Source organism: Sus scrofa, chromosome 7, assembly GCF_000003025.6.
Source record: "Sus scrofa isolate TJ Tabasco breed Duroc chromosome 7, Sscrofa11.1, whole genome shotgun sequence".
NCBI lineage: Eukaryota > Metazoa > Chordata > Mammalia > Artiodactyla > Suidae > Sus > Sus scrofa.
In genome coordinates this window covers 25,128,384-25,142,635 of record NC_010449.5, presented here as the reverse complement: position 1 = coordinate 25,142,635, position 14,252 = coordinate 25,128,384, and the positions used below count along the sequence as shown (strand labels likewise).

Genomic DNA, 14,252 nt, shown 5'->3' with positions numbered 1-14,252 from the left:
CTCCCAGCAATGTGAAACGTGAAAGATAGGGGCAGGAGGCCTTTGAAGGAGAGGCACATTAATGGGCAACTCAATCCCTGTTGCTAAGGCCCCAGTGGATCCCTTTCCTGAGACAAGCTTATTCCACTCTTCCTTTGATTTTGTGAGCCAGCTCAGTATCTATCCAAGAAACTGATCTTTTCTTTTTCTTTTTCTTTTTTTTTTCCCTAGGGCCGCTCCCACGGCATATGGAGGTTCCCAGGCTAGGGGTCAAATCGGAGCTGCAGCCCCCGGTCTACGCCAGAGCCCACAGCAACGCAGGATCTGAGTCTCGTCTGCAACCTACACCACAGCTCATGGCAACGCCGGATCATTAACCCACTGAGCAAGGCCAGGGATCGAACCTGCAACCTCATAGTTCCTAGTCGGATTCGTTAACCACTGCGCCACGACGGGAACTCTTTCTTTTCTTTTCTTTTTTTTTTTTTTAATGGCCATAACTGTGGCATATGGAAGTACCCAGGCTAGGGGCTGAATCAGAGCTGCAGCCGCAGACCTATGCCATAGTCACGGCAATGACAACACCAGATCCAAACCACATCTGCAACCAATGCCACAGTTTGAGGCAACGCTGGATCCTTAAAATACTTAACCCACTGAGTGAGGCCAGGGATTGAGCCTGAATCCTCACAGGGACAACAGCCACAGCCACAGTAGGAATGCCATAAATCACCCCTTTAAAAGTTAAGTTAGGAGTTCCCATTGTGGCTCTGTGGGTTAAGAGTCTGACTAATATCCATGAGGATATAGGTTCAATTCCTGGCCTAGCTCAGTGGGTTAAGGATCAGGCATTGCCGTAAACAACAGTGTAGGTTGTGGATTTCACTTGGATCCAGTGTTGCTGTGGCTGGGGCAGAGGCCTGCAGCTGCAGCTCTGATTTGACCCCTAGCCTGGGAACTTCCATATGTCGCAGATGTGACCCTTAAAAAAAGGGGCGGGGGGGGGGAGTTAAGTTAGTCAGAAGTGGTTTCTGTTGCTTGCAACCAAAATAGCCTTATTAAACATGATACATTATTGCACAATAAAATTACTATGTAAATGTGTTTGGTGTTTTATTACATCTGTGCTGAAATAAATTTTAAAATAAAAAAATTGCTACTATCAGATTTACATTTTCAAAAACGTCTTGAGGGATACTGCTTTGTGGGGAATACGGTTTGACAACTGCTATTGCTCAACATCCAGGTGGAGATGCACATAGACAAGGTCCTACCGTATAGCACAGAGAACTATTCAATGTCCTGATAAACCACACAGAACTTTTTTTATTATTATTTTAGGGCTGTACCTGCAGCATATGGAAGTTCCTGGGCTAGGGGTTGAATCAGAGCTGCAGCTGCCAGCTTACACCACAGCAACACCAGATCCATCTGAGACCTGCCGTAATGCCAGATCCTTAACCCACTGAGGGAGGCCAGGGAACGAACCTGCAACCTCATGGTTCCTAGTCGGATTCGTTTCCACTGCGCCATGATGGGAACTCCCGGTTTACAGTGTCTTACAGAAAAAGTTTGCTCACCCTGGTTTAGAACTCTAGGTGGCTGTGTGCCATCTCTTTCCCCCGACAGTTCTGATGATGTCCATAAACTTGCTTTCTACTTCCCTTAGGGGCTGAATCTTCCCACGTCAGGAACTGCGGTGGGTTACCCCACAAAGGATGGGACATAAGGAAAATGTTCTCCTGATTTTTTGGAGTGTAGGACAATAGTTTCCAAGCCTACCCCAGCCCTGGCGTCCTGCCAGCCCTGCCACGTGCACACTCACACTCAAGTACACATAGGCACTCTTCAGCATTTCAGAACTCACGGCCTGTGGTGGGGCTGGTGTTGTTTGGGGCTGTTACTGCTGCTGTTGTTTGTTTCTCAAAAGGGAGTATGGATTTTGAAAGGACCATATGCATCTAGGGGCATTTCTAAGATTACTTTGTTGCCACATTCGATGGTTCTCACTGCCCCTTCCCCCACCCCTTCTGTCTGTCATCTTCTCTATACACTGACAGTTTCTTCTTCACCTCCCACAGACTTCTCAGCCCACTGCAATCTGGAGTCGACTCCCACGACAACACAGAAAGTGCTCTCAATACAGCCGTCAACCATCTCATAATTACCAGATCTAAGGACACTTTCTAGAACTCCCCTGAGTTATGAGCAGCATGGGATGATGCTGATCTTGCCCGTCTTCGTAGAACACCTCAATTTCCCTGAATCCGCTGCTTCTTTGTTCTTCTCTTAGCTCTCTGGATGCTCCAAGTGCCACCAGAGTCTTGGAAATTAGTGCATTTCAGTGACCTGGTCATTATCTAGTGCCAGTGCCACACCCACCCTCTTCTACTGTGTTCTGGACGGCTCAGCCTAGGTGTCTACGAGGTGTGCATTTGCCAGTCTTCCTGGCCAGTTGGCTTCCTGTTAGAGCCTCCCAATGGAAGATCAGAGGGCAGGAGAAACCAAGGAGAGCTTCCTGCTTTAGTTTCTAACAGACGGGCGGCTCCTGGAAGAGATAGCAGCAGCAAGAATGGGTGTTTCTGGACACCAGCTTCGTAGGCAAAGGCAGTCCCTTCTCCATGATCCAGTCTTGATGGAGATGCCACCTTTTTGGTAGACCCCGAAGTGACTGTGACACTGTCTCCTCCATGTCGACAGAAAGTGCAGACATGGAGTCCAGCCCAAGGGCAACAGCAACTTCTGATTTGCAAGTATTCCTCTTTCCTATTTGCACCTCCAGCCTCTCTCTTTTCCCCCTCTTGCATTTCTTGCTTTTGAACACCTTTGTAAGTTAAATTCCCTCAGTCTGAAATACCAAGAATGATCCCACATTCCTGACCGGATCCTGGAGCATAAGTGGTAGGAGGTTGGGGTATGAAGCCAACCAGGCTTATGTCCTCGTGTCACTTCACGCTCCCTGTGCACAGTCTACATGGGTGATCTTATCCAGGGTCTCTGCTTTACCATTTGGGCCAAAGGCTCCCAAATTAAGATTTGCAGCCCACACCTGAGATCCATGCCCACCTACCTCATGGCTCCTGGTGGATGTCACAGTGGCACCTCATCTTCAACACTAAGCTGAACTTATTCTCTTCTTCATCAAACCTGCTTCTATGACATCCTTTTCTATTTCAAGTCAGTCAATCACTGATCACCCACCCAGCCCTCCAAGCTGAAAAAACTTTGCTGTTATCTCTCCTGGACCTCTCCACATCTAATCAGCAGCCAAGCCCTTTCGATTAGACGTCCTAATTACATCAATATTCAACTCCCTCCATTGCCTCTGTTCATATCCTAATTCAGGCTCTTATGTCTCACCTAAATTATTGCCATGCAACTACCAGAGGGCAGTGTGTATATATGGGTGTGTGCAAATTTTAATTTTGATGTAACATGCATCAAAATTACCACACATGGACTCTTGACCAGCAGTTTTGCCTCAATTTCAGGCTCCATTCCATTTTTGAAATATCAGGACAATCTTCCCAAAATGTTAAAAATGATTGTGTCACTCCTCATTTTTAATATGTCTGTCATCTGCTAGACAGCCTCCCAAGGAGGCTGTAACTCCTTGGGAGTTCTCTTGGTGGCTCAGCAGTTAACAAACCTGACTAGGACCCATGAGGATGCAGGTTCGATCCCTGGTTTCACTCAGTGGGTTAAGGACCCCCAGTTGCTGTGGCTGTGGTGTAGGCCAGCAGCTGTAGCTCTGATTCGCCCCCTAGCCTGGAAACTTGACATGCTGCAGGTGCAGCCCTAAAAAGCAAAACAAAAGCAAAAACAAAACACCCTCGTTGTAGCCTAACAGAGCCTATGTGATCTGGCTCCTGCCTAAGTTCCTAGCTTATCAGTCCCCCCTGGTCCCCTGCCAGTTACCAAACAGGGACTCATGAGCAGCCTCTGCAAAGTTCACATCCAACTATACAAGAGGTCTCCAAAGGAAGGAGCTATGAATGCCTTTGACCTTCACGCATTTGCCTACCCCTTTGCTCTGGAATGCTTTTCTCTTCCCTCATGTGCTGCTGGTCTGTTTTTCCTTCAAGCTCTTAGAGGCCTCCCTGATTATGTCCCACCTCTTCCTCCACGGTCATAAAATCACAACTTCCAGAACACCTGGCTCATTCCTATTTGAATACATTACATTGTGTCTAATTACGTATCCAGCCATCCCATCCCACCCCCACTGCCACTTAGACTCTAAACTCTTTGAAGGCAGGGATGTGCCTTCATCTTTGCATTTCTAGCACTGAGCCTGATACCTAACACTTGTTAAATGTGCCGTATATGTCTGCAGAGTGAAGAGAGCTAAAGCCTGAGGAAGAAGAATCTTTGTGAGAAAGAGTGGGGACTGGGAGGGAGAGGCAGAGTCTGAAGAGCCCTGAGGGGTTTCTGTGGGAAACGAGCTTTCCCAGTTCAGCGTTTGGCCACGGGGCGGTGCTGCTCTGAATGACAGCCTGATACCAAGGAAGGATCCCCACCAGGAGGCAGACATTCCTCCTCTGCCTACCCAGCCCAGCCACACACCCCACTCTGGCCTGGTAAGAGAGCCAAGTCTTAAAGAGGTTGCTTGCTTTAGGTGTCTCCCCAGCAACTAATGATGTTCACCCCTATGCTCTCCTGTGATTGGCTTAGTGAGAACGGCAAGGGCAGTTATGGGAAGTGAGCTGGTGAACCATGATCTGGGAAGGGACCTGGGGGACCTGGGTTAGCTAGTTAGTAGCTCCTAACCCACTGTGAGGATATGGATCATGAGCTGAGCCAGGGAGCTGCACTGCTACGGCTGCTACACCTTCTGTGGCTGCTGCCCCACTCCTGGACTGCCCCCGAAGGTATGACGGCACCTGCCCTTTGCTTCTCTCCTGATTGCCTGAGAGCCTAGGGAGGCAACCCAGGGTATCTGCAAAGGAACCTTGTGTTTGTAAGCAGTGTGTGTGTTATAAGAGAGTGGAAACGGTAGCAGAATGGGGGAAGAGAGCTCTGGTGGATGCATGGCCAACGATATCAGAGGCAATTCATATGTCCCATTTAAGACAATCTCTTCAAGCAGAGCTTTTTTTTTTTTTTTTTTTTTTTTTTTTTTTTTTTTTTGCTTTTCAGGGCTGCACCGGCATATGGAAATTCCCAGGTTAGGAGATTGAACTGGAGCTGTAGCTGCCAGCCTACACCACAGCCACAACCACACAAGATTCTTAACCCACTGATCAAGGCCAGGGATTGAATCTGCAGCCGCATGGACTAGTTGGATTCTTAACCCGCTGAGCCACAAGGGGAACTCCTAAAGCAGAGATTATTACATCCATTTTATAGATGAAGAAAATGAGACTTAGCGTGTAAGTAACTTGTGCAAGTTTACACAGTTGGAAAGTGGGAGAGCTGGGATTTGAACAAAACAAGTTATTTCCACTGTTCCTGCTTAGGAGTCTGCTCTGCACTCTGTCATCAATTCACCCTTGGTTTTTAAAAACGCTTTTGACTTTATTGGTCCTTAGTTTCCTTCTCTGAAAAGGATGGGGCAGAATGGAGAATAATCTGGAAGATCCCTCTTACTTGAACTATCATTCTGGGTATTGGATTTTGAGTAGAAGATTTCCTGCTGGCCAGGAGTTGCAAAGAATGGGAATTATTGGGAGTTCCTTTTGTGGCTCAGTGGCAATGAACCTGACTAGGATCCATGAGGACACAGGTTCAATCCCTGGCCTCGCCCAGTGGGTTAAGCATCTGGGCATTGCCGAGAGCTGTGGTGTAGGTCGCAGATAAGGCTCATATCCCACGTTGCTGTGGCTGTGCTGTAGGCTGGCAGCTGCAGCTCCAATTGGACCCCTAGCCTGCAAGGTTTGCAGGGTTGAGGGAAGGGAAGATATTTTCAGAGAGGCCTAGTGTTAATGAAGTGGCTGAAAAGAAGCCTGGAGACTGACTTTTCAGTCTACCATGTGTGTCTGAGGATAGGATGGGGACAGTGTCACCTAGGGCTTAGGGAGGCCAAGCCATTCTTCACTCACCCAGGTGAAGACTGGGGAACCCACCCAGCCCCTTCACACGTCAGTACGATGGCCTCCTGGAAATTAGACTAAGGCCTTCCTTTTGGGAGAGTGTAGCCCTGTGCCAGGATGCATGGTTTGGGGAGCAGAATGCAGGCTAGATTTCAGCTGCCTTTTACCTCCTTGGCTGGGTGCCTTTGTGCACAAAGCACAACCAACATTGTGACTCTGAATCTGTCACTTTAGGCAGGAGAGCTTTTTTGCTTTTCTCAACTTTAGACAGTTGGCCTTTGTGTGTGTGTGTGTGTGTGTGTGTGTTTTAGGGCAGCGTATGGAAGTTCCCAGGCTAGGGATCAAATCAGAGCTGCACCTACCAGCCTACACCACAGCCACAGCAACGCCTGATCCAATGTGCATCTGCTATCTACACCACAGCTCATGGCAACGTGGGATCCTTAACCCACTGAGCAAGGCCAGGGATCAACCCTCATCCTCATGTATACTAGGCGGGTTCTTAACCCACTGAGCCACAATTGGAACTCCTGATAGCTGGCCCTTTATAGGCTAGGGAAGTCTGGAGAGACCCCTTAATTTTCTTTCTTTCTTTCTTTTTTTTTTTTTTTTTTTTTTTTGTCTTTTTGTCTTTTCTTGAGCCGCTTCAGCGGCATATGGAGGTTCCCAGGCTAGGGGTCGAATCGGAGCTGTGGCCGCCAGCCTACACCAGGGCCACAGCAACGTGGGATCCGAGCAGCATCTGAAACCTACACCACAGCTCACGGCAACACCAGATCCTTAACCCACCGAGCAAGGCCAGGGATCGAACCCACAATCTCATGTTTCCTAGTCGGATTCGTTAACCACTGCGCCACAACGGGAACTCTGAGACCCCGTGATTTTCTTTATCGTCCCCATTGGGAGGGAGAGCCTAGGTGACAGACACAGGAGGGGTTATGACCCACCTCTACTGGCTCCCACCTCTCTAAACCCCACCCTGTCTCTCTTGCAGCTCCTGCTCCAGGGTGGAGGGATGAGCTGCAAAACCACACGTTCCAGTACACAATGTACTGCCAGGATGGGAATCCCGAAGTGGGACTCTCCGAGGTCTATGATGGGGACCAGCTTTTCTCCTTCAACTTTTCCCAGAACATCCGAGTGCCTCGCCTGCCTGAATTTGCGGACTGGGCTCACCAGATTGAAGACACTCCTGCCATTTTCTTTGACAAAGGATTCTGCCGAGAGATGATCGAAAAAGTTGGCCCACTGTTTGAAGGGAAAATCCCAGTGTCTAGAGGTCAGGGGTTTTGGGGGGGGATGAGGGGGTGAGTGGGCTTCACTCTTCACCTGAATTATACACTGAATTACTCCCCTTCTCATCAGCTCCCCATCTCTCAGGCTTTCTGCTCCCCCCACCCCGGGACCTTGATATTTCTGCCACTCATGGTTTGCCCTCTATTTTTGTTGTGGGGCAAAAGACAAGACCCTAGGAACTTGTCTTCCTCGAAACTATTTATTGAACTCGATGAATTCAATAGGGACCCCTGGATGTCTACCGAGTATCATTAGCCCTTGTGCTACAACGCTTAGCAAGATGGGAGGGGAGCATGGAAGTGTCTGAGGATGTGCCTGCGTTTTAATGGGAAGACAGCACTGATCCGACACCAAAGTGAGGTCTAGATAGGAAGTGCGGCAGGAAGTAGCCGGGAGGAAGACCTTCTCAGAGCCTGCATCATCTCTCCTCCCCAAAGCCCATGCCCTTTGACCCAGTCTCTGCCCTCCCTTCCGTATGCTGCGTCCCCTCCACACAGGGATGTCGCCTAAGCTCCTGGCGTCTTTCCCTCACACCTCAATCCCTTCGCAGGGTTACCCATCGCTGAGGTGTTCACGCTGAAGCCCCTGGAGTTTGGCAAACCCAACACACTGGTCTGTTTTGTCAGTAACCTTTTCCCACCCGCACTGACGGTGACCTGGGAGCATCACTCTGCTCCTGTGGAAGGAATCGGGCCCACTTTCGTCTCCGCCACGGATGACCTCAGCTTCCAGGCCTTTTCTTATTTAAACTTCACACCGACACCCTCTGACCTTTTCTCTTGCGTCGTGACTCATGAGCTCGACGGCTACGTAGCAATCTCTTACTGGGGTGAGACCCTTCTTTCCTGGAAAATTGGTTTCTTGGGGGGGGGGGCAAAAAAGACCCACGGGGGGGCTTCTTTTTCCACTCGGCCCTTGTTTCTCCCTCTGAGCCCACCTCAACTTTCCATGCCTCAGTTTCTCCCTCTGAGCCCACCTCAACTTTCCATGCCTCAGTTTCTCCCTCTGAGCCCACCTCAACTTTCCATGCCTCAGTTTCTCCCTTGTCATCCTAGACACCCACCACTCACGGCTTCCCCCGGGCCTCCAGGCTGACCTCCTCCCGCTTTTTCCAGTGCCCCAGAATGCGCTGCCCTCAGACCTCCTTGAGAACGTGCTGTGTGGCGTGGCCTTTGGCCTGGGTGTGCTGGGAATCATTGTTGGCTTAGTCCTCATCATCTACTCTCGGAAGCCTTGCTCAGGTGGTACCTCAGGGCATCTGGGGGTGTGGAGACAAAGGCGCATGCGCGGAGGGAGGGGCGCAGGACTATCCTGCAACATGGGGAGCACCCCCACCGAGCCTTGGACCCTTGGGTGGCGAGGCCTGTCTCGGGCACCGTGGGACATCCTCTTAGTTGAGGTCTCAGTGCCACACACCCCGTTATAGATCACAAGAGTGGCTCTGAGCGGGAGAGGAGTGACGGTGGGAGGTGCAGGCAGGACGCCGGGAGTTGATGGGGAGTCAAGGAGAGATCAACTTCTGTGGGGTGTGTTGCAGGCTGGGAGGGGCCTTTGAGGAAGAGGAGGACCCACTGAAGGGTCTCCTCCATCCTTCTCTCTCCTCAGCCTGATTCTCCCTGACCAGAGTCCGGTGCCAGCAGCTGCAGTCATCCAAGCAGGAGGCATTCAGCTTTCTCACCTCCTGCCTAGGATCTCTCCTTCTCAGAGCAGAAGTCCTTGGGACGCTGCGCGCGCCTGCTCTGCTCTCCGTGGTACTGGATCCAGGGGACCCCCGAGTGGCCTTCCTATCCCTACGACATCACTGCCATGTCAAGGCAATAAATCTCATTTTTTAATATCGGTGTGGCTCTTTTTTAATTCATTATATTTATTTCTGGATGTTTTAACTTGAGTAGGTTGTCATTTCCAATCCAGTATGCCCTAACCTGAACACAGCTTTGCCCTCCTTAGGGAGAGAAATGGGAAAACCCCTACTCCTCAGCCGACTCCCCTGCTCTGGTCTCAGCCCAACAGGATGGCTTTCACTCCTATCAGTTTGTGCAAAATATGGGAGAAGTGAAAGCAGAACCACTTTCTGATAATCTGCTCGCAAAATGGTGGAAGAAGCTGCTCCAGAGGTTTTTTTGCCCTTTACTGTTTATGAAAATGTTTACGCCTAGTCTAGGCTGCCTTAAGAAATATATAACTGGGGAGTTCCCACTGTGGCTCAGCGGGTTATGAACCTGACTAGTATCCATGAGGATGCAGTTTCGATCCCTAGCCTCACTCAGTGGGTTAAGGATCTGGCGTTGCCGTGGCTATGGTATAGGCTGGCAGCTGCAGCTCCCATTCTGACCCCTAGCCTCCTAGGAACTTTTTTAAAGGCCGCAGATCCGGCCCTTAAAAATATATATATGTGTGTGTGTCTGTGTGTGTAAAACTGCCTCATATATGTGTGTGTGTGTGTGTGTGTGTGTAAAACTGCCTTCAACCTTCACCATAGTTGGGAAAACAAGAGCTCAAAAGTGGGAAAAATAAGGGTTCAGATGTTAGTCTGAATTCAGTCATACTCATTTCTTGAAAACAGTAATAACCAAGCTCCTGACGTGAAGTGTGAGCATCCTGGAAGGACCCAGAATTCACGTGTCCTTCCAAACGATTTGTTCTTTGGTCTGAGAACTGCTGTCCTGGTGGGGCAGGGCAGGGAGGTGGTGAGGGCAGGGGGCACCTGACAAGTGGTAGTAACTTATTTGCATATGCTTTGTTTCTTGCTTTCTGTGGAGTCAGAAGTTGTTTTGGAGGAGAGGGTGGCATGAAGATTATGAGAGAAATTAGCCTCGTATTGGTGAAAGGGTCTCCATGCTTTGTTTTGGATCTGAATCTAATCTCAGGGAAAATATCCACTTGTTCCCAGGACTTGGCACCTCCTCCGAACCATCTCATTTCTAAGAGCAGCATGTGTGCTGGTTAAGAGTATGGGCTTCGGAAACACACCGCTGGGAATTCAACCGTGACTGTCACTTTTTAGCTGTGTGCCCTCGGGCAAGTTACAGAACTTTTCTGTGCCTTGGTAGCATTTTCTGTAAAAGGGTGACGATAATGGTGCTGAAGAAATATGTTGTTAAGGAGTTCCCGTCGTGGCTCAGTGGTTAACGAATCCAATTAGGAACCATGAGGTTGCAGGTTTGATCCCTGGTCTTGCTCAGTGGGTTAAGGATCTGGCGTTGCCATGAGCTGTGGTGTAGGTCGCAGATGTGGCTTGGATCCCGAGTTGCTGTGGCTCTGGCGTAGGCCGGCAGCTATAGCTCTGATTCGACCCCTAGCCTGGGAACCTCCATGTGCTGCAGGAGAGGCCCTAGAAAAGGCAAAAAGACAAAAAAAAAAAAAAAAAAAAAGAAGTTTGTTGTTAAGCTTAAGTAACATCTTGTAGAATGTGTGGAACAGTGTTTGGCACGTAGAAAAGGCACTCAGTAACTTAGCAAGGATTTTCATGAGGGAACTTAGCAGCATCACTAACTTCTCTTCTGGAAACAACTTTTTTTTTTTTTTGTCTTTTCTAGGGCCACACCTGCGGCATATGGAGGTTCCCAGGCTAGAGGTCTAATCGGAGCTATAGCCGCCGGCCTACGCCAGAGCCACAGCAACACGGGATCTGAGCCGCGTCTGCAACCTACACCACAGCTCATGGCAATGCCAGATCGTTTATCCACTGAGCGAGGCCAGGGAATCGGCAATGAACCTGCAACCTCATGGTTCCCAATTGGATTCGTTAACCACTGCACCACGACGGGAACTCCTTGGAAACAACTTTGAATCTACCTTCAATCCCCCTGAGATTTTTCTCTTTTTCTTTTCCCTTTACTATTCTACATCTGTCTCTGCTTTCTAGTTCTTCCTGATTTTGATTTCTCTCTCTCCATTTTCCAACTTATCCAGAAATTTCCTGCCAGTCAAGACTTAAAATCGCTTTTATTATGCTGTGTCACATCACCTCTCTGGGCCTCAAACTCCTCATCTGTAAAATGATGGGCTTGGTTAGGTGCTCTCTGATCAAGCATTTTATGTTATTGTTACTTATAACAGTGGAGAAACATTCAAAACCCTTTCTAGTCTGGTGCCCCCATCCTTTTTTTTTTAGGCCATACCTGCAGCACATGGAGGTTCCCAGGCTAGGGGTTGAACTGGAGCTGCAGCCACAGCCACAGCCCTAGCAATGCAGGATCACAGCCAAGTCTTCCACCTACACCGCAGCTCACAGCAACATTGCATCCTTAATCCACTGAGGCCAGAGATCAAACCCGCATCTTCATGGATACTAATCAGATTTGTTACTGCTGAGCCATGATGGGAACTCCATCCTTGCCCCCCCCCAACCCCACTTCTAATTAAAAAATATGACCCACTCTTTCCAGCAGGAATCCTGTTCTTGGATGAATCAGTGTCCACCATTCTTCCTGGGTAGTAAGTATCATGTCTGTCTTCCCTTTAGGGAATCTGCCCAGATTTTTTTCCTCTTACTGGAATGCCTTCTTTATTCTGCTCAACTTATTCCATCTTAACCAATTCCGTAGATCCAAACCCAGCCCCACCTTTGCCATGAACCTCTTTCTGATCCTCCAGCCCTAACAGAGCCTTACGGAACTCTTCCGAGACTTACACCCTCCCAGATATGCTGCCTTGTTTTGTGTGCGAATTTTTTTTTTTCACAACTAGTTGGTAATTTCAGTAATTCAGGGACCATAACAGTTTACACTCTCACCAACACAGCAAAGTAGTTCTCACCTTGCAAAGTAGTTCTATTCAAAGTAGTTCTCTTTATTGTCACTAATACTTGAAAGTATTTGACTTTCAAATAATACGGTGGATGTAAAGTTGGTATCACGTTTTGCCTTTTTCTCATTACTAGTGAGGCTGGATATCTTCTACATTTCTCTCTCTCTCTCTCTCTCTGTGATTTGCTGATTTATATCTTTTACCCATCTTAAACTTTGTTTTTTTTTTTCTTGTGAATTTGTGGGGATTTCTGATAGATTCTATATGGTAATTTTATGTCAGTATACATATTGTAAACACCTCCTTTCACTTTTGCTGTTCATCAATTAAATTTGTATACAGTTCCTCCCCAAATAGAATTATTTCATTTTGACAATTAGAACCCTCATGGTTTGTGCTTTTATAATCTTTAGAAATCCTTTCAAACCACAAGGCAGTAAAGTTAAAATTCTTGAGGGAACATAAAGTCATAAAGTGATTCTCTATTTTCTCAATGAGGACATTTTAAAAGTGTTTTTTCTTTTCTTTTTTTCTGGCCACATCCTCAGCATGTGGAAGTTCCCTGGCCAGGGATGGAAATGGCCTCACAGGGGTGACCAGAGCCACTGCAGAGACAATACTGGATAGTTAACTCCTATTTTAATAGGTTTTTGACCAGCTCAAGATATAGTTTTAGGTAGACAGAGTTATAAAGAAGTTGTCAAATGTTTGCTAACTGCCTTTATTTAGTTATTGACTCACAAATTTAAAATAACATTTTATAGCTTAATATGTTAATATAGGCAAATTGCTATTTCCACTCTCATATTTCATAAAACAATTTTTATTCTCATTCTTCTCGTGTATTTATTTTTGTATTATGCTAATGACTTCTGAATTCTTTTGTTTATTTAAAAAATAAATCAATTTATTTAAACCAAAAAAAAAAAAAACAAGAAAAACCACACCCAACATTTCTCCCACCTCCTGCACCCTGTCTCTGGCAACCATGAATCTGTTCTCTGTTTCTATAAGCTTCGCTTTTCTGGGTCTGTTTTGGTTTTGGTTTTGGTTTTAGCATTCCACATATAAAAAGATCACACAGTATCTTTCTTTCTCTACCTGACTTATTTCACATCACAGAATGCCCTCGTCTTTCACCCATGTGGGATCCGAGCCGTATCTGCGACTTACACCACAGCTCACAGCAACTCTGGATCCTTAACCCACTGAGTGAGGCCAGGGATCAAACCCTCGTCCTCACGGATGCTAGTTGGGGTCACTAACCACTGAGCCACGATGGGAACTCTAGGAGTATGTGGTCTTGAAAAAACATTGAAAGGAGTCACAAGTGTGGTCTCATGCTCTTGGTTTTAAATTACGAATGATAGACAGATTGGATAATTTTTGAGTTTACAAAATGGAGACTTGAGTTAAAATGATCTGTCCAGAAGAGGAACCCGAGAATGTACAGGGAGCAATGCTAGGAAGAGGTATATTGTATTGTCATGATCATACTCAGAAAAAGCATTAGACTGCATTGGTGACTTTCTTCCATGTGCAATGCCAATGACGTTCCTGTAGCTGGGTTTTATTTTAGCCAGTCCAGGTACCTGATAGACCCCCAACAGCACCTGTAACATCGCCAGGCTTGTGCAGTTACAGGTCAAGACCACAGTGCCAACTGCCTTCCTCTTTTCCCACTTGAATCCAGCCCACCTCCAGACTCCCCCAAGGGAGAGGACATCCTGTCATACCCATAACCACAATGACTTCTCGTTCCTCTTTTAAGTCCACTGGCCTTATCGCGTACTTGCTTTAACATAAACTCTTTTCTTTCGAGATGTTTGTTCTCACTCTCCCACCAACCTCTAAGTGAACGACATGGGGCAGAGAAGACATCTCTTACTCTTGGGATTCCCTGTAAAACTTTGCACAAAGACACCGTGGTTTGTCCACTTCTGGCCTATGGTGGCCGGGCTAGAGGGAGCGGCAGCAGGCAAGGAGAGGACTCACTCTTTGGGCCTTTCTGTCGTGGCAGTAAAGGAGGGACAGCACATGGGAAGCTGGCGGGAATTCCCAAGCATCTCCAGCCCTGGTGCTACATAAATAGTTATCCCATCAGCAGCAATGGACAGGACAATTGAAATACACTTTGGGGTCGACTGGAAGGTGGGGGTGTGCTGGTGAGGATAGAGCTGTCTGTTAAAAAAA

At 47.7% G+C, this 14,252-nt stretch overlaps 2 protein-coding genes across 3 annotated transcripts in view; one reads left to right on the top strand and one right to left on the bottom strand.

Annotated features, from left to right (window-relative positions):
* The window catches only part of BRD2 (bromodomain containing 2), a 66,013-nt gene that overhangs the window by 19,956 nt on the left and 31,805 nt on the right, over positions 1–14,252 (bottom strand). The gene's annotated exons all lie outside the window — the stretch shown is intronic.
* SLA-DMA (SLA-DM alpha chain) lies at positions 4,708–9,142 on the top strand. 2 transcript variants are annotated; one of them, NM_001113705.1, is given in 5 exon segments: positions 4,708–4,850; positions 7,006–7,290; positions 7,858–8,136; positions 8,423–8,548; positions 8,913–9,142. In NM_001113705.1, coding segments are annotated over 5 exon segments (783 nt in total). In that variant the 5' UTR covers positions 4,708–4,762; the 3' UTR covers positions 8,918–9,142.